We start from the raw sequence: 22,848 nt of genomic DNA on the forward strand, positions 1-22,848 counted from the left end.
TGATGGAGGGGAAGGGGTCAAGGCTTCACAGCCAGCATGAGGTGAGGGAGTGTGTGGGGCTGCAGAGTCAGAGGGGAGAGTGATGGAGGGGAAGGAGTCCAGGCTCCACAGCCAGCGTGAGATGAGGGGGTGTGTGGGGCTGCAGAGTCAGAGGGGAGAATGATGGGAGGGGAAGTGGTGGGGACACACGAGGTCAGTGGTAATGGACGGAAAGGGCAGGAGCAGGGGCTTAGGAGCTTGTGGGCCCTCACTCTCCTCCTTAGTGTCTCCGGGGCCGGAAGGCCTCCTTGGAGGAGCTGCAGTCAGTCCACTCCGAGAGGCACGTGCTCCTCTACGGTACCAACCCGCTTAGTCGCCTCAAACTGGACAACGGGAAGCTGGCAGGTAGAGCTCTGTGCTGCCTAGTGTTCCCTAGGTCCGGCCGAGGTCCAGCTCCATCCCTTTGCTCTCATCCCAGCCCTCCAGCATCCTTGCCTCCCCTGATCTCCTCTGTCCTCTCTGTGGCCCCCTCCTCCTCCCCCTACCCTGTTTCTTCTCCTCACACCCCACCCCCCACCCCCAGGCCCTCTTATCAGGGCCTCCAGCTCCTGCCAGGCCAGAGGCTAAACAAACTCATATTCACACGGATGGCGGACCTCTCCCCACAGGGCTCCTGGCACAGCGGATGTTTGTGATGCTGCCCTGTGGTGGGGTTGGGGTAAGTGTGCCCGGGGGTCCCAAGTGGGCATTGCCAAGGGCTCTCTGAGCTCCTCCCTTCAGTTCCCAGGCCCAGCCCCTGCCTTCTTGTTCTTGGGGTTCTGCAGACTAGGTGGGCCAGGGAATTTCCTATGATGCCCTGGAAGCCCTGCTGGTGTATAAGATCCTGTGGACAGTGTGCCCTTGACCATTAGTGTCTCCTGAGTGTGGAGCCCAGAGCCTCTCACTTAGAAGGTGTTTTGTAACTATTGAGTGAGAGAGTGATTTTGAGGCTTAAAAGCAGGGCCAAGATTGGGGCCTGGGATTGTCTGCCTTTGTAAGACCCCTGAGTCTGGACATTGGCCACACCACAAGCCCCAGATGGCTTTGCCTGCCCTGGACAGGGCCTCCCAGCACAAGTAGGGGCTGCCTCTGGACTGTCCTCAGCATTGGCCTGCCGGGGTGGGGCTGTGATGGTGTTTCTGGTGTCCCTGCCTCAGGACACAGCCCTTCACTGCCCAGCTTTGCTTCCTCGCTCCTCACTCTGTTTTAGGGGCTTCCAGCCTCCTCTAGGGGAGCTCTCCTTGCCTAAAAAGTCCCCACAGTGTTGTTCCCTGTGAGGTGTGGAGCAGGGGATAGAGCCTAATTCTGAAGGGAAAATGGGAGCTGTAGCTGGTGGGAGGGCTGTTTGGGAGCCAGCCAGTGCCCTATTCACAACTTCCCATTTCTTGCCACTTTCTGATTTTTCCAACTGTTGTTGCTTCTGTTTTCCCCTCCCTCCTCTCCCTCTCTGTCTTTCTTTCTCTCTCTCTTTCTCCAGCCTCTTGCGACTCTCTCTGCCTTCCTCGCCTCTCTTGGTCCGCCTCGCCCTCCCCATCTCCCCATCATGCCCCCCGGCCCCTCCCTAGCCTTGAGGCCCAGGGACTGGGTTTGGGGGGCCTCCCAGCCTGGGCTAGGGGCCCTGAGTGGAAGACAGTGGTGCAGACGGCCCCTCCAGCTCCGACCATCCCGCAGGGCCTGAGCAGAGTCAGCTGGGGCTTAAAACCCCCTCCCGGCCCAAACCCCAAGTCCCGCCCAGGTAACGCCATGCCCCCTCCCCCGAGCGGGGAGGCAGGCGTGATGCTGCTGGCAGAGTGCTGGCCAGATATGGGCTGGTGCTGGGACTGAGGCTGGGAAGGAGCCATGCTGGGATTGGGGGACACAGGAGGCCTTGCCTTGGGGCGGTGGGGCACTGGGGAGGCAGCACTGTCTGCCCAGCTCCCTGCCCCTGGGGTCCTGGCCATGGGGTGGGCACTGCCCCATGGGCCCTGGCACCTGTAGGAGGCCCTGGGTGATACGGGCTCTGACTCTGGCCCCACAGGTGGACACTGACACCATCTGGAATGAGCTGCACTCCTCTAATGCAGCCCGCTGGGCTGCGGGCAGCGTCACGGACCTCGCCTTCAAAGTAGCTTCCCGTGAACTAAAGGTAGGAGGTTGGGGTGAAGGTGGGCAACCTGTGGAGGAAGCTGCAGGACGGGGCAGCAGGGAAGGCCAGGCCCAAAACCCCAGACAAGGGTGTCTGTGGCCAAAACTCTCTTTCCTCTTGGCTATGACCCAGCATTTTGGAAAGGAAATCAAGGGCTTTGGGACCAGGGTGAGATTTGAACCCTAGGCTCATGTTTCTTGGTGAGGAGTCAAGCCTCTGTGACCCTGGACCCTTGGTCTCTAAAAGATTCAGGGTAATGATCATCCAGGACTACAGGCAAGTACAGAACTTCTCTAGACCTCAGACACCGGTCAATTCGTTCTTCCCAGTACTGAGTTTATAAAAACCGAGTTGGTGCCCATGTTCGTTTGCTCTGACCTGGGCACCTTACCGTGACTTGTCCTAAGGTTCACTGTCAGAAGCCCTATTGTTTAGAAGCTTGCAGCCCAAAGTGGCCAGAGTGTCCTAAACATCCCAGCCCCTTGGTGGAGCTTTGCAGTGAAGAACACAGCCCCAGCAGCAGCTCGAAAGGTCAGGTAGGAAGCTTAGGGCGCAGTGAGTTTATGTTAATGGGGAGGACCAATTCAGAAAAGGAGGGTGAGAATGGTTGTACAACTTGAAGAATGTAATCAGTGTCACTGAACTGCACATGTAGAAATTGTTGAATTGATATATGTTGTGCTGTGTATATTTTCAACAACAAATTTTTTTTTCTTTTTTTTTTAAAAAAAAAGCACAGTCGTTGTTTTAAAATCCTGGCTCCACCATTTACAACCAGGAGACTTCGGACAAGTTGCTTAACCCCCCAAAGCTTTAGATTTCCCTTCACCTGTAAATTGAAGACTGTGATAATGTTTACCATACCTCATGGAGATGTTGTGAGGGTTAGATCATGTTTACCTCATAGAGCTGTTGTGAAGATGAAACCCAGCATTTCAAAAGTGCTTAGCACAGTGCCAGGCACATGGTTGTTGCTCAATAAACAGTAGCTGTTGTTATTACCAAGTGATAGCAGTCAGGCACGCCATGGCTGGTTCTGTGTGCATGTCCAGCCCGAAAGGAGGACAGAAGCATGAAGAGTGGGGCCGAGTGGTGGGCACTTCACATCCAGCCTGGGCACAGTCAGACATGCCAGCAGCTGTTGCTTCTTCTCAGAGGAGGTTCCTTGGGGTGGGGAAAGGTTCACGCAAATATGGGTCAGAGGTCTGGCTGTTTGACAAGTGTTCTTTCTGTTTCCAGAATGGTTTTGCTGTGGTACGGCCCCCAGGACACCATGCAGACCGTTCCACAGCCATGTAAGGCCTAGGGGAGGGTTGGTGGGGCTGGGGTAGGCCTGGATAGAGTGGTGTGGGTGGCAGGCCCTGGGACCTTCCTATCGGGACATGCTCCCTCCTTCCTCTGAGCCTTCTGGGGCTGGAGAGGTGAGGGTGTGGGGAGGGAATGGCCTGGCAAGACCTTTCTCTCCTCCTGTCAGGGGCTTCTGCTTCTTCAACTCAGTGGCCATAGCCTGCCGGCAGCTGCAACAACAGGGCAAGGCCAGCAAGATCCTTATTGTGGACTGGGTATGTCCTGGTTCCTAGCCCCCTTAGAATGGAGAGTTCTGTGGGAAGAGACCTGAGCCTGGTGTCAGAAGATGTAGCTTAGGTCCTAGTTCTGCAGTAGCCTCCTCGAGCCCCAGTTTCTCCTGTGGAAAATAGGATTGAAGATAATAGCCACCTCACAGGGCTATTGGGAGGCCCAGAGGAGATAGTGTGTGGGAAGGAACTCCCAGAGAGGACGGGAGGTTTCATTTGCATTGTCTTTTGGCATCTATTGGCTTCTTTCAGGAGGCCTAGTAATTCTTGCATTTCCCCTACAGGTAGTAATAATAACAGTAGTAGTAAATAACATTAATATACCGCTAATCACATTTAGATGCTAATGGTTTTACATACTGTGTTTAATCCTGACCATAACCCATTTTACAGATGAGAAAACAGCACAGAGAGATTATTAGTACACAGTCACATACCTAGGGAGTGGCAAGACTGGGATTTGAACCCAGCAGGTTAGCTCTAGAGTACATGCATTTAACTACAAGCTACATCACTTCTGTGTTGACAGCTGTGAGTGGGACATTTCTAAGCAGAAGTTGAGATCAGTGGAGGAACTTTCCACACTGGAGCCTGTAGGTAGTCCTGGGAGTGACCGAGTGCAGGGATACAGCTCTTCCAGGAGGGCTGACTCCCACAATTGTTACCAGCCTTGAAACCTTTCCAACCTGTGCCAGCCTCCATCTCACTGCTTTCAGACCTTCCCTCATCCACCACCCATCTCTCTGCACAGGACGTTCACCATGGCAATGGCACCCAGCAGACCTTCTACCAGGACCCCAGTGTGCTCTACATCTCCCTGCATCGCCATGATGATGGCAACTTCTTCCCAGGCAGTGGGGCCGCTGATGAGGTAGCTGTGTGGCGGGTCTGCATCTCCCAGCCCTATCGACTCTCATCTCTGGTGCTAACTCGGCCTCTGTCACAACTAGCCGTGTGATCCTGGGCAGACTGTATAGCCTCTCTGATGCTCAGGTTCCCCATCTGGAAAGTAAAGAGACTGGACGAGCTGGTCTTGCAGCGCTAACATCTTGGGATTCTGCTAACATCTTCTGGAATCTGCTCTCTTCATATCTCACTTGCTTCTTGTTTTCTAGGTGGGGGCTGGCAGTGGTGAGGGCTTCAATGTCAATGTGGCCTGGGCTGGAGGTCTGGACCCCCCCATGGGGGACCCTGAATACCTGGCTGCCTTCAGGTAGGTGCCCTGGGGGCACAGAGGTGGCCGGACCCAGAAAGGCCTCCCTTTCCTGCCCCTCTCCCAACAGCACCAGGTTGGAGGTGACCAGTTGGCTTGTTGGCGTGTCCCAAACCAATGACTGGACACTAGGCCAGCCCAGGGGTGGGGAAAGGTACAGTTACTGGCCTGTAGGGGTCTCCAGTCCTGATACGAAGACAGGACACGCACAAGAGTGAAAAAGTCAAAGGGTGTTTTATTAAGTCACACATTACCAAGAACCAGTGTAGAACTGAGTTCTGGGAGCTGGACAGGGTAGAGTGGGCAAAGCTGTCACATTTAGTCAAAGAAGGCTGCCTGGAGGGGTTGGGCTTTCAGCAGGAGATGAGGAACTTAAACCGATGGAGAAAGAGTGAGAGCAGATGATATCCACCTGGGAGAGTTACCTAAAAAAGCCATTCTAGAAGAAGGGCTTTGGGCTCTGTTCAGGAGCCCTGTGTCTGTTTCACTCTGGAGTCCCTGCATGCCATTTGGGAAAAAAGAAATAGGAAATAGGTCTCCTAATGCTTTTCTGGAGATATTCTCTACAAGAGCCCATTCTGCAGGACCACATGATGGGGTCCCTGGCTTCTGTGTGCCCAGAGCCCAAGATCCTGTAGGATACCAAAAGGGACCCCAAGGCTATGTTGTGGCTGGAGGAAGGTAGCTATGGGAGCCAGGCAAGGGGACAGCATGAAAGAATGGAGCCAGGTGGCCCAGGACCTCAGAGGGTCTAGTTGCCCCAGTTGGCTCTCAGTTGGTGAGTGGTGGGGTGTGGTCAACTCAGTCCAAGGTGAGCAGCAGCTGAGTGCCAAGAATTTTGTTCCAGAGGCTTAGTGACCAGAGCCCAGCTTGGCCACCTGTGAGATAGTCCCTGCTCTGTGGCCCTGCCTGCGTACCCCACAGGCATGCATGTGCGCGCACACACACACACACACACACACACACACACACACACACACACACACACACAAATTTACACATACACTCGCTTTCACACTCACACATATACTCACAGACACGTACTGACACACACACATACACACACACTCATACACATATAGTCTCTCACACACATACACACACTCTCAGTTGCTCTGGTGTCCATCCTTGGCTCCTTTCTGCCTCTTGCTATTTAAGTGCCCTGGGCAGCTGAGTCCTCAGGCTGTGTCAGGGACATACATGGGTGGGTAGCCAAGGGCAAGGAGGTCAGAGGGACCCTGCTAGGGGATTGGTGTCTTGGAGTCCTAAGAGCAGGGTGCCTCACAGAAAAGCTGGTGGGAGAGGGCTGGCCATGTATGTGCCGGGCAGGGCCGCACCCCCTCCCCTGGCAGCCCTGACAGTGCGGTGAGCCCCCCTTCTCCTCACAACCTCACAGGATAGTCGTGATGCCCATTGCGCGAGAGTTCTCTCCAGACCTGGTCCTGGTGTCGGCTGGGTTTGATGCTGCCGAGGGTCACCCGCCCCCACTGGGTGGCTACCATGTGTCCGCTAAATGTAAGGAGGGCTGGCCCAGGGGAGGTAGGGAATGAGGGCTGGGCTGGGGTGGGAGGCCCCACCAAGCCTCAATGGGAAGGTGGCACTGGCTGGCCCAGGTCTGGGAGTGTGAGGACTGGGGTGTGGCCACTAGTCCTGGAATTTCCTGGGATCTCTTAGCCTAGCATAGCCCAGGGCCCTTCTTGTGACCAGATCAGCTCACCGCGGAGGACTTTGAGCTCATCATACCCCGGGGACTTAAGTCCATCAGACACCAGGCGGGAAGCTCAGCCATAGAACCCCCACCCCCACTGTGTTGGTCCCAGGCTGGGTTAGCAGTGTCTCCAGAGGGAGCGTGGGGAGGAAGAGTATTCCCAGAACAGAGGGAGCCCATTCAGCCCTCGAGCAATGGGCCTGGAGGGCAGAGAGAAGAGATAGTGTGGCTTAGTGACAGAGACCTAGGCTGGAGTTGCTGCCCAGTTCAAGTCCTCGTCCTGCCACTTACTAGCTGAGGGACCTTGCACAAGTCCCTTAACTTCTCTGAGCCTTGAATGAGGCATGTTGTTGTTGGGTGGCGTCAGGTCGATTTTTGACTCGGCGACCTCATGTGACAGAGCAGAACTGCCACAGAGAGTTTCCTAGGCTGTAATCTTTACAGGAGCAGATTGCCAGGTCTTTCTCCCACAGAGCAGCTGGGTGGGTTTGAACTGCCAACCTTTCAATTAGCAGCTGAGTGCCTAACTGTGGTGCCACCAGGGCTCCTTTGAATGAGGCATACTCCTAGGTTTTGCATGGGACTCAGTGAGAAAGTACTTGAGTCCTTATTTATAAGGGAGTAAGCAAGCAAGGAAACAGAGGGAGAGGATGGGTCTGCCTCTCCTCTAACCTGCCCCCTCCTGTTTCTTCCCACCTAACCATCTAGGTTTTGGGTACATGACACAGCAGCTGATGAACTTGGCGGGAGGTGCAGTGGTGCTGGCCTTGGAGGGTGGCCACGACCTCACCGCCATCTGTGATGCTTCCGAGGCCTGTGTGGCTGCTCTTCTGGGCAACAAGGTGAGCTGCCACCCCTGCATCCCATGCATGCATCTGTGGGGTAGGTGAGGCAGGCTTTCCTAGCCAACGCCCCAGGGAGCAGCCAGGTGGGGCACCTCCTTGATAGATACAGCTGGGGTGGCTAGGCCTAGGGTGGGCAGAGTGGATGCCTCTACCCCAGGTCAGGCCCCCGGCCAGTGTCTCCTGACCTAGGGTCCTTGGGGTGGGAGAGGGCTGGGCCTCCAGGCCTCCAAGAGACTGGTGACTGATGCACTCTTTTTTTGTAGGTGGATCCCCTCTCTGAAGAGGGCTGGAAACAGAAACCCAACCTCAATGCTATCCGCTCCCTGGAAGCTGTGATCCGGGTGCACAGTGAGTGTGGAGAGGACGCTTAGCCTAGAGCAGGGCAGCCACCTTCACCCAGAATTGAGAGAGCCTCCAGGCTCCACTGCTCCCAGTGACCAAGGTCCCAGGGCCTCCAACACTGCCCAGCAAGGGGTTCTGCTGCTGGTCTGGAGTGGGATTCCTGTGCGCTACCCCAGCAGTAATGGTGGGGTAGTCCCCCATGAGCAGATGCCCTCTGAGCCCTCCAGATGGACGCAGCAGGGGCCTCCTAGAGGCAGGGACCTGCCCCCACCTCTGTAGCCACAGCCCTAGACCAGGGCCAGGCTGACAGCAACACTCAGGCCTTATTTGCTGAGAGGCCTGGCTCCCACCTCTGCCCTCGGTCCTGGCCACAGGGGTCTTGGGGGCTCTGCCTGCTTTGGGGCTGGGTCTTAGGATAACACCCACATTGGGTGTTACATTTTGAACCTCAACTCAATATCTAATGTGCACTTTACGTGAAGGCCTGTGCTTCAGCGGGGGATACCAAAATGACTGAAATGGATTCCGCACAGCATGGGCTCAGTAGAAAGCATGCATAATAAAGACATGCTGGTACTTTCATGGAACCCTTCCACTGTGCCAGGGTCTGTGTCGGACGTGTCCTATACACATTATTTCTTAACCACTGCGGGCAGGATTATTATTCCTGTGGCATGGACGGGGCAGTGGAAGTCCAGGGAGGGTAGGCGGCTTGCCAGAGGCCACACTGTGTTTGTTCCCTGTCCCAGTCTTTCCTTTACTGTGTGCTGGGCTGAGCATGGGGGGGCTGCATGTGAGTGGGCTCCTGGGCTCAGGGATCTGTGAGGACCCAGACCCAGCCCCACCAGCAGATGGGCCCACAGTGCCCTTAGGAACGGCACACCTATGGGGAATGGGTCTGAGGTGGCTTCTTGGCCAAAGGGGGCAGGAGAATGACTTGGGCATCCACGAGGCCCCGCTCGTGGCCATGCTGGACTAGCTCTGCTCACCTGGCCAGAGCTGTGGGAGCCACGTCAGGGGTGGGTGTTGTGTTAAGCAGGGAGAAAGGGCAGGTGGCAGAGCTCACCCCAGGCTGAGGATACAACCACCACCCTCAGGCCCCAGCCTGAGACTCCAGCCCCAACGTCAGGTCTAGGGTGCAGGTGTGGCAGGACGCAGAGGCTTGTTTCCCCCCGCTTGTCTGACCTGGCTTCTTGCCTCAGGTAAATACTGGGGCTGCATGCAGCGCCTGGCCTCCTGCCCAGATGCCTGGGTGCCCAGGGTGCCAGGGGCTGACCCAGAAGAAGTGGAGGCAGTGGCTGCACTGGCATCGCTCTCCGTGGGCATCCTGGCTGAAGAGAGGTAATGTCTGAGCCCGGGAGACAGCTTCTGACCCCGCGGGTTCTCCCCAGCCCATGCCTCCCAGCCTTCTCGGACTTCTTGACCAGGGCTGGGAGGGAAGCTCAGCTGAGGTCCCTCCCCTGTCCCTCCCCCAGGCCCTCAGAGCAGCTGGTGGAGGAAGAAGAACCTATGAATCTCTGAGGCTTCAGATCGGATCTGCCCTCTCACCCCTGCCCTGTGGACCTGGTTCTCTTCTAACCTCTGGCAACAACACCTGCTCCCAGGTCTTCAGAGATCTGCGGGTGGGTGGTCAGGGCCAGAGAACAGCCTGCCTTGCCGTCACCCCAGGGAGCCCAAGAAGGCTCCTGGGCCTTGGGTGGGGACCAGAGAGAACCCTGAGAGGGGGCAGGCTGGGCAGCCATTTAGGCCCCACAGGACACTTCCCAGAACAGATTCTGCCCTTGGGGTCTGGGCCCCTGGCTGTGGCCCCTGTTCCTCAGGACTGCGCAGAGGACTGGCTTTGTTGGGCCCACCCTTAACCACTATTCTTGGCTCCACAGACCTGGGACTTTGCACACAGCCCCAGGCCCACACAGAAATGTGAACTTGGCCTCAGCCAGGGTGGCCCTTCCTAGGAGGGGCCAGAGGGAGAGGCCCCTAGGAGGGGAGGAGGACAAAGCCAAGGGTGCCACATCCCTGAGTGCAGGGGGAGTCCCTCCTCTGGCCTGTTTCCTCAAAATGACTCTGGAAGCTTCTACCCTCCACCACTGGGCACTGAGATGAAGCTCCCTCAGAGAGCAGTTACCAGCAAGCCTCCCATCCGGTTCTTGCCCCTGCCAGAGGCCACCCTACATCAACCACCTCAGTGCCCTAGTGGAGCAGACAGGTGCTCTTGGAGTTCTGTGCTTCCCAATCCAATGGTGCCAAACCTTTCATCTCCCCCTGGAAGCCCAGCATGAGCCCAAGGGACCCATCGGTCACTGCCCTCCCACCACCAGCCTTCGCTGTTTATGGGGTCTCCCCAACCCTACTCTGATTCCTGCCCCACGTAGGTCCAGCTTGGCTGAGGGGGAAAGGGGTGAGGAGAGTGAACACAAGACCAGGAGAAGGGGAGGCTGCCCTGGCAAAGTCTTCAAGGCTTCTGGGGTCTAGGACTGGGGCCAAGAAAGAATTTGTGTGTGTGTGTATGCCTGTGTGTGTGCACAGGGGTATGTATGTGTGTTCCCTAGACCCACCATACCCTGTGTTTGTGTGCATGTTTTTGTAAAAAAAAAAAAAAAATTTAAAAATGGAAAAAAAAATCTGAACAATAAATGTTTTATTTGCTTTAAAAGTGCAAGTGACAAGGGCTCCGGGGATGTGGAGTTCGTGTGCACACGGCCCTCCCGCCGCACAGCACAGCGTGCCTCTGGGTTGGTGCAGAGAAGGCACAGGTTGGGCTGGGGTGCAGTCCCCTGCTCTAGCTCCTTGCCCTTTCTTGGCAGCCGCCCTGCAGGAAGAATCTGTTCTGAACACACCCTAGCTGCCCCTGCCTGCCCCCACTCAGGGTAATGGAGAGGAGGCCCCTCTGGGCTAAGTCCATAGACGGGGCTGGCACACAGGGAGGGCCCAGCCCAGGTGTGTGTACATGGGGGCGGGGGAGCATAAATTCTCAGACTCAGCTCACTACAGCATTCCCAAAGAGCTGTGAATCAGACATCCCTGGGTTTAAGGCCCAACTGGGAGCTCAGGTAAGTCACATCATCTCCTGGGGCCTCTGTTTGTTTTATCATCAGTAAAAGGCTCCAGAAAAAGACACTGGTTATGGTTCCTTCCTGCTCTAATGTGCTGTGACTTTTTAAGCATATGCTGAGCCTAGAAGAAAGAATGAGTGAGACAGCAGGCCCGGACAAGCTCACCCAGTATAAGCAAAGAGGAAGGCCCTGGGCTGCCAGTACCTGCCTTCATGGTTCCGAGTTGCCAGGCTTTTTGCAGCCTGATTACCTCAGAGCTGGCTCCAAGCCCCCTCGGCCTGGGAGAGCATGAAGGGAAGAGGTAGTCTGCTGCTTGTCCCCTTCCCATCTGCCCCGGCCCTTCAGGGTCAGGAACACCAAGTCCCATTGGGGTGGCCGTGGCCGTGACCATGGGCATCCTCATTTGGCTGGGGTGGGGGTGTGTGCTGAGGGCCAGAAGGGGCGACTGAGCTGGTGCATTCCCCCATGCCGGGGGGGCCTCCAGCTTGAGACACTGACCCCCTCCCTTGCCCTCTAAGGCACAGTCTGGGCTAGGGAAGCCACCTAATCAGATAGTTAGCGAACTTCTTCCCCCACAGACCTTCCCACAGACCCCCCCCCCAATATTCCCACGTGACAAGAAACAACCCGAGGCTGGCTGATAGAAATGGCAGGTGTATTTCTGCTAAAGTGACAGTGACACAGACAAGGCAGAGCTCGGGGCAGGACACATCAGGGGAAAAGGGGCAGACCGTGCAAAATGGCAACCTAACGTAAAAAGATTTACCGGTAGCCCCTTGCCTCCCAAGTCAGGTGAGCCCTTGGGCCAGTGTATGGGCAGAAAAGCAGATTCTGTCCTTCAGAAGGGGGGAAGGGAGGTGTCATGGCTGGGGTGATCTGGGCACACTGAGGAGCAGGTGTGAGAAGGCAGGGTGGAAACCCAAGGCTGGAGGTGCCTGGGTACAGGCTTGGGGGCTCTTTCCAGCCTGCACCATACTGCCTCTCCCCCAAAGCCCTTCAGGAGGCAGGAGCATATTCCCGACCCAACCCTTAGCCTGCCCTCAACTCCTGCTCTGGGGCGTGTGGGGTGTGTGTGAGAGTGGCGACAGATGACTGCCTAGCTCTAGCACGCTCATGGAGGCCAGCTCTGGGTGAAACAGGATAGGAGGGACACAACTCTCCACTCAGCTTCCCAGGCCTTGGGGAAAGAGTCCAGTGTTGCCACCCTTGGGCTCCTGAGTTAATCTACCTGACCCTTGGGGGACAACAGGATAGGGTGTTGGGTAGAAGTGTATGTACTTGACCTGCCCTGCCCAGGCTGTCACCCTAGCTCAGGGAGAGTGGCTGGGGCAGCAAGGACCAAACCACCTGCCCCTGCAGCCAGGCAGAGATCAGGGTCTCCAGGACCTACCCCTTGACCTCGTTGCCCTAGCCCTACCTGCAAAGATTCCTCACTGAGTGCTAAGAAAATAGATCCATTTGAAAAGGTCTAAAGCTGCCTTCCAGCCAGGCTAATGAGGATCAACATAGCAGGACCCCCTTTCTACCACACCTGAGTCTTCCCCCAAAGGAGGCAGGGCGGCTTCCAGGAGGCCATACTCGTCCTGCTGTGTACTGCCCCAGTTCTGGGGTGCCCAGGGCATGGGGCAGGCCCGGCTGATGTCTCAGAGGCTGAGTCCAGGTCCTGAGGACCCCCAGAGTGCAGAGACCTCACCCCTGGGTCAGAAATCGCTGAGGATGCTGATGTCGGCGAAGTCAGCCCGGTAGCGGTGTGCATAGAGGCTGAGCAGGAAGGCCCACTTGAAGGAAATGAAGCTCCAGATGCAGGAGAGGTAGTAGCTGTTGGGGTCTGTGAGGCCTGTTGGGGGAGAAGAGCCCAGACCTTGACTCAAGAGGGTCTTACCAGGCCACGAGCCCAGGGTCGCTCAAAGTCCTGCCAACACTGGTTAGCTGAATCAATCCTACAGAAGACTTGAGTGTGACACAGGTTTTAGAGCATCCCAGGGTTTGGAAGGAGACGGGCAGGGGGACCAGAGATGGTGGGAACTGGGGAAGGTCAGGGCTGGCCAATCACAGGTCTGTACCATATATACTTTTGCAACATTTACCCTAGGCTGCTTCCAGCCTGTTTTAGCATCAGACTCCTTAGGGGCAAGGAGAGGAGCCTTTGGCTACTTCCTGGTCATAGCCACCAGAGGGCACTCCCACCCCAGAGCTGGGCAGAAAGACTAAATGGTACCATCATTTATGGTTGCTTACATGCAGGGCTTTGAACTGGTTCTTCCGGTTTGAATCCCTGGTGAGAATCTGCATTTCTAACAAGTTCCCAGGTGATGCTAATGCTGTTGGTTAAGGACCAGTTCTGAGAACCACTAGTAGAGCAGTGGTTCTGAAAACTTATTATACGTAAGAATCACCTGAGGATCTTGTTAAACTGAAGATTGTGATTCAGTATATCTGGGGGTGGAAATGCAAAGTCTCAGCAGGGGTTTGAACCCGACTGAACTGGTTCAAAGCCCTGCTTACATGTCCCCTCACCGTGCTAAACACATCACACGCGTTTCATTGAATCCTCCCAACCCCAGGGGGTGGGTACGCTCACATTTTTTTTTTTAACCATGAGAGGGTAAGTGATCTGCTCAGTCCCTGGAAAGAAAGCTGCGGAGCCAGGACTGGAATCCCAGGGTCTACTCCTAAGTCAAGGAGCCCTGGTGGTGCAGTGGTTAAGCACCTGGCTGCTAACCGAAAGGCTGGAGGTTTGAACCCACCAGCCGCCCTGTGGGAGAAAGACGTGGCAGTCTACTTCCATAAAGATTTACAGCCTAGGAAACCCTATGGGGCAGTTCTATTCTGTTCTATAGAGCTTCTATGAGTCAGAATCAACCTGATGGCAGTGGGTTTGGGTTTCCTCCTAAGTCGCCCGCTCCCGGCCAGCCGGCCCTCCCGCCCCCTCCCTGGAACGGCCCTCACTCTGGCGCCGGTTGATGGCCAGCACAAGGAAGGTGCTGAAGGCGGCGATGGAGACGGCTGAGAAGAGGACGCCCACGAAGAAGAAGCCACGCAGCCCTCTGAGCCAGGTCCTCCAGTAATCCTGCATGTACATCACGTGTGTCACCAGGACCCAGAGTGCCAGCACACCTGTGGGGACAGGCTCCGTCAGTGGCGACACTAGCCATCCACCCTCCCAGGCTGCCGGTCCCCTTTCCTCCAAACAGCCCCTCCTCACCCCCACCTTCAGCTCAGTAACCAGGACACAGGGTGGGGGAAATCTACTAGGCCTGGCTTATTTGCATAATAATGCAGTATACCTGGGAAGGCCAGAACCTGTGTAAGGCAGAAACCTGTCAGAGAAGGAAAATTCAAATATTTTCCACTAAAAGGACCGACAGAAAAATGGTAAGACTGCACTCCATCAAAGGCGGAAAACTTGCGAGACCCAGAAAAACAAGGCAGTCCTGTTGAGTTCCATTTCACTGTGCTGACATCATACTGGCCTTTTTCACTTTCCTCTTATGACTGCATGATGGAGTTTTCTGCAGGCCACACCACACATGATATCACAATGACTTGAATGCAGACACAGATAAGAGTATCTAGCTGCCTTCTGTTAAGCCAGACATTAAAGAGCTCTGCAAACATATTAAACCATGTCACTGTTCTCCCTAATTTGTCTTGGAAAATAGAAATGTTTCTCACAAAAATATTATTTATGTTAATCTGTTATTTTTAATATTACTTCAAAATGTTTAAGAATGTTCTCAGTTTTAATTTCTAATATGGTTACATATCAATAGCTAGAACCCATATAAACAAAATGTCTTTGGAGTTGTACTGTTTTTCAAGAGTGTATAAGGGTTCCGAGACTACAAAGTTTGAGAACTGCTGCAGTCTAGCATGCTTTCCAAGGACTCCCCACTACCTACCACCCCGGATGCCCCTCAAGGGCCAGAACTCTGCAGTCAACTCTCTCAAGGCCCGTGGCCAAGTTCTCGAACAGCAGGGCTCTTCCCAAACTCCTTTACTGTTCTTGCAGGACATATAGGCCCAGCCTTGACACATGGCCAGACCTGAGGACCCCAGGGCCACCCAGGATCCAAGTGGCCTCCTTCTTGCTCTTGGCCAGACCCCCCCGCCCTTCCCTGGACCTGCCCTCCAGGATGACATCTCCTCTAGAATGCCAACTGCCACTCAGCCAATACAATGAGTGCCCTCTGTGCCAGGCAGTGACTGCTGGTGCAGCCCGAAGGGTGGAACAAATACCAATTCCATTGGTCCCCAGCAAGGAGGGAAGGAGGAAAGCGGCAGAGCCAGCTGCAAGCTCCCAGCCTGCTGGTCCATAGGATGTGGGCCACACAGGCTGGGACCCCAGGAGTCAGCAGACCTTTCAAAGAGGGAGCTGCATACAGTCCTGTGTTTCTTACACATCACAGTATCCAAAATGTGCAAAATGTCCAAAATAAGCATCGGGTTGGGGAAAGTGGTTATCTCTGGTAAGGGAGAAGAAGAAGGGAAGTTGATAGGGAGGTGAGGGTGGGGCGGGTGCTTTGACTAAATCAATGATATTTTATTTCTTAGGCTGGGTGGTGAGTGTAAGAGTGTTAAATCATCTATGCCTGAAATAATAATTTTTTTCTTCAATTGAAAAAAAAAGGCAGGAAGAGTTTCATCACGGAGCTATGCTCTGGTTACCAGCTCAGAAGCAGTCGCAGTTCAGGCGGCCTGGCGAGGGACAGAAAACCATGGAAGCCTTGGCCTGGCATTGCTGGGCTGCTCACCACCTCCCAGAGCCCTGGTGTTTCCACCTGTATAAACGGTGAGCCTAAGGATCTCTGCCAGCCTGGGTGCTCAGGGAACCCAGGGTTCCTTCCCAGCAAGGGCAGAGGCCCATCAGCCCCCACAGCTCGCCCTCCTCACCCGTGTCACCTACACTGCTCTGGCTCTGCCCCTGCCCACCCCCAACCTTCCTCGGGGCTGGGGGCCTGGGACCTGGGTCCCTCCACCCAAGGTCAGGGTGAGGCAAGACAAGCATCTCTCCATCCCTACCGAGGCAGGAAACTGGAGCGAGCAGGGGAGGACAGAGTAAGAATCCCACAGCCTCAACTTAAATCTTACATAATCCGGATTTCATGCTGGCCACCTTTCCCAGAAGTCTTTCCATTCCTCTTACGTTCATCCTAAGTTTTTATCTGAGGGAGCTGTCTGATTTCTTAAACGGCCCTAGGAAGAAGGCTTCTGGCCAATGGGCACATTCCAGGAACAGTCAGATGGCACCTGTCTGGGAGAGGTCCTCATGCCCTCTGCCTGGGTGGATCAGATGAGTTCTATGATCCTTTCCTACTTGAAGCTTCTAGAAGCCATCGTAGGAGAAAAGGAAGGAGGTCTGAGCAATTCCTCTATGACTCAGCATTTCTGGGTCAGAAACTGCTGAAATAAGGGCCAGTGAACATGCCATCTTTTAGTCCACTGGCCATGCTCCAGTGATGCTCCCAAAACACCCACCTACAGACATACTCACACGCACCTACCAAAAAGGGCTGAGAGCAGGAGGAAAAGGAAAGTGGCATTAACCCACCCCTCACCTCCAGACAAACACATGCCAAGTCTGGAAGCAGGCCCACTACCACCCACTCTGGCTCTCACCACTTTCCTTGGAAGAGAGCCCTCCCCCACCAATTCCACCCATGGTGCTCACTGAAGGGGGCAGGGATCCCTCACTGGTGCCCTCCCCACCCTTCACTGAGCTGCACAATTCCGGGCAGAATGGCCAGGCCCCAACCCATCGGTTGCAGGCCCAGAGGCAGACCTCACTCCTCACACCACTCTGCCTGCTCTGAGGCGGCTCCCAACTGACAAGCTAAGGCACAGGGTGGATCAGTCAAAGTACCCCAGTAGCTGGGCTGGAGGTAAGAAGACAGGAGAAGCCACGAGGAACCCACAACGTGAATGCAGACCAGCGAGCAGGACACTTACGTTCTCGCACCCTGGCCCTCCATGCTTCCCCTGCGGGAGGTGAGGCCCAGAGCCTCTGTGTGCCTCTTGCTCAAACACAGAGCCGTTCATACTCCTGGGGCAACTGCTCTAATCTTTTTCTCTTTCCTTGGTCTATTAAACCTAGAGCAAGAGTCTGTGTGCGTTTTCCCCATGATTCCTACGGCAAAGCCAGAGCAGGAGGTCCAATTCAGGCCTCTCCAGGAAAACTGCTCTTTCTTCCGCCACCATCTTTCCTTGAAGCCACTTCATCCCACATATTCACCGGGGCGGGAGAGTGTGTCCTCACCCATGAACTCTCCTCCCACCAGAAGCAGGGGCTCCACAGCCGACACTGCCAGAAACCAGCCCCCCGCCCAGCCCCAGCCTGGTCCCACACTCGGGGGAACGGAGCACGTGGCGGCTGCCCTCCAGTGACTCAGCAGTTTCTGGGCTGGAAAACCCTAAGTCAGAAGTGGAGTGCTTACAAGTCAGCAAAACCACTGACACTTCACCCCCAAAAGAGGAAGAAGGCTCACTACAGACCCTCTCATGGTGTCACGTGGCCCTGGCCCAGCACCACCCCCTACCTACCCCAAGCAGCTCTGGCTCTTCCGTGGCCACCTTCTGGTTGTCAGCGGTCAGAACTGTCAGGGAGATGCCAGGGCTCCAGCTGACGGCTGCCCTCATGCCTCTCCCTGCAGGCGGCTCCACAGCTGGCCAGCTACAGAGGCCAAGGGAAGCCGCAGAGGGAGAGAGGGCAGAGTTTGGGTCAGAGGGAAACCCCAGGGAACTCCCCGGAGTTCAAGCCAGAGGGCCTTTTCCATGGCCCTCTAACAGGCAGCTGGAAAGATTCAGAGAGTAGACACCAGAATTGTGAAATTTCAGACCTGGAACGGAGTCTTAGAGATCATCTCTTTTGGTGGCAGCACCTCCCACTCCTTACAGATGAGGAAACTGAGGCCCAGTGACGTGCCCAAGGTCACATGGCTAAGGAAGGCTTATCTCCACCTCCACCAGGCCAGACTCTAACAAACCCAGCTCTGATCCCACGATCCATCCTCCCTCCTAACCCTCAACCCTCATCTCAGGCCTTATGCAACCACAAGGGACCAGGCCACACACACCTCTTTCCAAAGGACAAAGCAGCAGGGCCAACAGGAAACAGAAAAAGAGTTTTGAGAAGTGAACCTTGAAGAACGTGGTGGGTGGTAGGGGTGCAGAGGGAAAAGGAGCAGTGGTCTGCAGGTAACTGAGCAGATGGACTGCTGCCCCAGGAAGGACAGGAACCCATAGGTCGTGTGGCATCTAGGCAGGCACAGGAATGTTCCAGCCAGGGCCCCCACCTATCCTTCCTTGGTGACCCCCAGTGCTTTGCTAGGCTTTGCTTAGGCTGTGGCCATGCATGCCCCTCTTATAAGGCAGAAACCTCACCTCCCATTCTTTCTCCACCATGAATGGAGCTCAGTAAGTTTGGTGGCAATGAGTAAATCTAGTTATTTTTAGTTACTCCATTTTGGCTCCTTCTAGCAGACGATGTTAATAATGGAATATGATCATCATATGTAAAAGTACATGCATTTTTCCCCCAAAGTGCTTTTCCCACATGTATTATTTCATGTAGCTGTGTAACCCCAAGCAAGTTATTTACTTACTCTGAAAGCCTCAGTTTCCTCATCTATAAAATGGACACGACAATAATGCTTTTTCATAGTGTGAATGTAAGGATTAAATGAGATAATGAAAATAAATTGCTTAAACATTGCCTGGCACATTGAAAACAAACAGACAATGTTAGCAAGTAAAAATACTCGTCGTCTTCACACCAGTTCCACAGCAGAACGGTGAAATGGCTTCCCCAAAAACGTGCACACCAAGCTGGAGCAGGGGGGAGCACTGGCCATCCATGAGCCTACTGATGTACTAACTCTAGCACCCGCCTCCCCACCTCCCCTCTTCTAGGCAAATAAAAGCGTTGTCAAAAGGGTTTAGCAGACCCCAGCCAGGGAGCCACAAAAGTGCGGGGCGGGGGCGGGGGGGAAGGAGCAAAGAGACACCGACGAGGGTTCGAAGAAGGATTCCAGTTTCCACCTGATGCCTAGTGCAGTTCTCTTGAGGGTTCTCTTGGTGCTGGGGAGTGCCCACTTGAAGGAGGCAGATGGGCTTCCAGCGGAACCCCCCAGCCCTCCCTCTTGGTTCTGCTCCTTTCCCCGTTTATTCCCTTTCTCTGCCCTACCCAGCCCAGGGGAAGAAGCGCTGGAGGGGCGGGGATTCCCGGGTGGGGAGGCGGGTGGGTAGTGTTAGTGTGTGTGTAGAGGGTCTTCACACCTAGCCGTGTAAGAGGATGGCGAGAGAAGCAGGTGCGCAGAGAGGACGTCGTAATTGGAGAACTGGGCAGAAGGGGCCGACAGAAAGGGTGCGGAGACCAGATAACTCCGGTGGCTGCGTGCGGAAGGCGAGGCCGAGGCGGGGGACCGCGAGGCAGGTTTGTGCAAATGGACGTCGGCGCTCTAGGGACGCGCCCGGGTCCCGAAGGCGCGGGGAAGAATGCCCAGGAGCCCCGGCAGGCGGGGCCTGCGCTGCCCACAACGTTCTGGGTAAACACCCAACCCGCTCCCCGGGAAAGCGCCTCCCGGAGCAGCGGACAGCGCCCTCCCAGCAGGGGCACGCGTGCAGCCGGCCGGGAGCCGGGACCGCGCGCCCCCTCGCCCCGCGCGCCCCCGGTGGGTACCTGCGAATCCCCCCATGGCCGCGGTCGCCGGCTGTCTGTAGACGACCGTCCAGACGAGGAAGATAGAGAAGCCGGCCACAGAGCTGATGCCCGAGTAGGCGGCGCGGAGGCCGAGCTGCAGCCGGGACGGGGCCATGGGGCTGCGGGCGCCAGTCAGGTCAAAGTGCGAGGACGGCCGCGGCGCAGCCGAGACTCACAGGTGCAGGGCCGGGAGCCGGGAGCCGGGAGCCCTGAGCCCTGAGCCCTGAGCCCTGAGCCCTGAGCCACCGACTGCCCCGCGCTCCGCCCCCGGCCCTCTCCCAGCCCGCCCCCGGTAAGGCCAGCACAGCGCCCCACCCTGGCCGGAGGCCGCCTACGCCCGGGACTGACAGAACATCTGGTGGTGCCTCTCAAAGTGAGGTTCCGGGCTGCCTGATCTTTTGGGAGGATGCTTGTTTTAAAAAAGGCAGATTCCCGAGCTAATCCTCCGGCCTAACGCCTAACGTATCAGGATATTTAGGCCTTGGCGGAGGCCTGGGATTGTGTATATATACAAAAACCTGTGGCAATTACTTTTAAATTTTTATTTCTGAACAGTAGGCACATTCTCATTTAAAATTTCAGATTTCAGTTACTCTTTAAACTTCTCATTAAAAATTAAGGCATAATTATAATGATATATTACCAATTGAATTAAATTGAGAGTCCAGAAATAAATCCATACATCTAAGGTCAACTGATTTTCGGCAAGGGTGCTAAGTCCATCCAATGGCGAAAGAATAGTCTCTTTAATAAGTGGCGCTGGGACAACTGGATTTCCACATGCAAAAGAATGAGCCTGGACCCATACCTCACACCATATAAGAAAACTAACTCAAAATGGATCAAAAACCTAAATGTAAGAAATAAAAGCATAAAACTCTTAGAAGAAAACATAGGGGTAATGCTTTGGGATCTAGTTTTTAACAATGGATTTTTAGATATGACACCAAAAGAACAAGCAACAAAAGACAAAATAGATAAATGGGAGTTCATCAAAGTTAAAGACGTTTTTCATCAAGGGACTTTAACAACAAAGTGAGGAGGCAACCTACAGATTGGGAGAAAATTTTATATATCTGATGAAGCCCTGGTGGTGCAGTGGTTAAGAGCTCAGCTGCTAACCAAAAGATCAGCAGTTTGAATCCACTAGCCACTCCTTGGGAAACCCTATGGGGCAGTTCTACTCTTTTCTATAGAGTTGCTATGAGTCGGAATTCACTCAATGGCAACAGGTTTGGTTTTTTTTAAATATATATTTGATAAAGGTTTAATAGCCAGAATATATAAAGAACTCCTACAACTTAACAACAAAAGACAAACAACCGAATCAAAAAAGGGGCAAAGGCTTTGAATAGACATTTCACCAAAGAAGAACTACAAATGGCCAAGAAGCACATGAAAAGATGTTCATGTCATTAGTCATTGTATGCCATCGTGTTGATTCGACTCATAGTGACCCAGTGTGACAGAGTAGAACTGCCCCATAGGGTTTCCTAGGCTGTAATATATACAGGAGCAGATTGCCAGGTCTTTTCTCCCGCAAAGCAATTGGTAGGTTTGAACTACCAGTCTTTCGGTTAGCAGTCAAGCACTTAACTGTTGTGTCACCAGGGCACCTCCATCAGTCACTAAAAAAAAAACAAACCTGTTGCCGTTGAGTTGATTCTGACTCATAGTGACTCTACAGGACAGAGTAGAACTGCCCCTTACGGTTTCCAAGGAGCGGCTGGTAGATTCAAACGGCCAATCTTTTGGATAGCAGCTGAGTTCTTAAGAACTGCGCCATCAAAACCACAATTAGATGGCTATGATCAGGGCGGATTAACCAGTAAGCAAGGTATGCATGAAGTTGTCAAGGATTTCATTTTACTTGGATGCACTATCAATGCCCATGGAAGCAGCAGTCAAGAAATCAAAACGACGCATTGCATTAGGCAAATCTTCTTCAAAAGACCTCTTTAAAGTGTTAAAAAACAAAGATGTCACTTTAACGACTAAGGTGCGCCTGACCCAAGCCTTGGTGTTTTCAATCACCTCATATGCATGCGAAAGCTGGACAATGAATAAGGAAGACCAAAAAAGAATCAATGCCTTGAATTATGGTGTTGGCAAAGAATACTGAAATATACCGTGGACTGCCAGAAGAACGAAAAAATCTGTCTTGGAAGAAGTACAGCCAGAATGCTTCTTAGAACTGAAGAGGACGAGACTTGGTCTTATGTCCTTTGGACATATTATCAGGAGGGACCAGTCCCTGGAGAAGAACATCATGCTTGGTAAAGTAGAGGGTCAGCAAAAAAGAGGAAGACACTCAACAAGATGGATTGACACAGTGGCTGTAACAATGGGCTCAAGCATAACGACTGTGAGCATGGGCAGGACCAAGCAGTGCTTCATTCTGTTGCACATAGGGTCGCTATGAGTTGGAACTGACTCGATGGCACCTAACAACAACAATAACAAGGTACGTACGCATAGGCTTATAGTAGGTAAGGTACGCATGAGCTTACTTGTGTTTACTTACTAATCTGCAGTGCACAATTTCACATGAGTTTCACTACATATTTGATATGTTGAGAAACTGGTGAAATTGTGCACTACAGATTAGTAAGCAAGCACAAGTAAACCCGTGCATACCTTGCTTATTGGGTAGTTCATCCCTGGAAAAAACAGAAAACAATAGATGTTGGCGAGGTGATGGAGAAATTGGAATCCTCACCCATTGCTAGCGGGATTAGAAACTGTTGCAGCACTGTGGAAAACAGTTTGGTGGTTCCTCAAAAAGTTAAACATAGTATTACCACATGATCCAATAATTCCACTCCTAGGTATATGCCCCAAAGAACTGAAAGTAGTAATGCAAACAGACACTTATATGCCAATGTTCATTGCCACACTACCCACCGTAGTCAAAGGTAGGAGCAGCCCAAATGTCCATCGACAGATGAATAGATAAACAAAATGTAGTACATACGTACAGTGGAATATTACTCAACCATAAAGAGAAATGAAGTTCTGACACGTGCTACTATGTGGATGAGCCTCGAAAACACTTACACTGAATGAAATAAGTCAGTCACAAAAGGACAAATATTGTATGATCCCACTTATAGGCAAGTGTATAGAGACCAAAGTTTTTAGTAGTTACCAGTGGTGGGCAGGAGAGAGGGAGAAAGAGGGGACTGATTGCTTAGGGGACACTGAGCTTCTGTTAAGGGCAATAGAAAAACTTGGAAACGGATAATGATGATGGTTGAACAACATGATTAACA

At 53.8% G+C, this 22,848-nt stretch overlaps 2 protein-coding genes across 3 annotated transcripts in view; one reads left to right on the forward strand and one right to left on the reverse strand.

Annotated features, from left to right (window-relative positions):
- Window positions 1–11,424, forward strand: part of HDAC7 (histone deacetylase 7) — an 18,204-nt gene extending 6,780 nt beyond the window's left edge. For both annotated transcript variants that reach the window (XM_023738822.1, XM_004384545.3), the window contains 12 exons: window positions 264–384; window positions 648–697; window positions 2,036–2,143; window positions 3,383–3,438; window positions 3,618–3,705; window positions 4,469–4,588; window positions 4,833–4,930; window positions 6,327–6,445; window positions 7,347–7,480; window positions 7,747–7,831; window positions 9,028–9,166; window positions 9,301–11,424. In XM_023738822.1, the coding sequence (XP_023594590.1) occupies window positions 264–384; window positions 648–697; window positions 2,036–2,143; window positions 3,383–3,438; window positions 3,618–3,705; window positions 4,469–4,588; window positions 4,833–4,930; window positions 6,327–6,445; window positions 7,347–7,480; window positions 7,747–7,831; window positions 9,028–9,166; window positions 9,301–9,346 (1,164 nt within the window). In that variant the 3' untranslated portion in view covers window positions 9,347–11,424. The remainder of the gene's footprint in view (window positions 1–263; window positions 385–647; window positions 698–2,035; window positions 2,144–3,382; window positions 3,439–3,617; window positions 3,706–4,468; window positions 4,589–4,832; window positions 4,931–6,326; window positions 6,446–7,346; window positions 7,481–7,746; window positions 7,832–9,027; window positions 9,167–9,300) is intronic.
- A 92-nt stretch (window positions 11,425–11,516) lies between these two features.
- On the reverse strand, window positions 11,517–19,710 carry SLC48A1 (solute carrier family 48 member 1). The gene is made up of 3 exons (XM_004384547.2): window positions 19,556–19,710; window positions 13,828–13,995; window positions 11,517–12,715 (listed from the first exon to the last, which is right to left on the reverse strand). Exons 1-3 carry the CDS (start codon window positions 19,689–19,691, stop codon window positions 12,579–12,581), a joined length of 441 nt encoding a protein of 146 aa, XP_004384604.1. The 5' UTR covers window positions 19,692–19,710; the 3' UTR covers window positions 11,517–12,578.
- Window positions 19,711–22,848: the final 3,138 nt, after the last annotated feature.

Source organism: Trichechus manatus, unplaced genomic scaffold (genome assembly GCF_000243295.1).
Source record: "Trichechus manatus latirostris isolate Lorelei unplaced genomic scaffold, TriManLat1.0 scaffold00123, whole genome shotgun sequence".
NCBI lineage: Eukaryota > Metazoa > Chordata > Mammalia > Sirenia > Trichechidae > Trichechus > Trichechus manatus.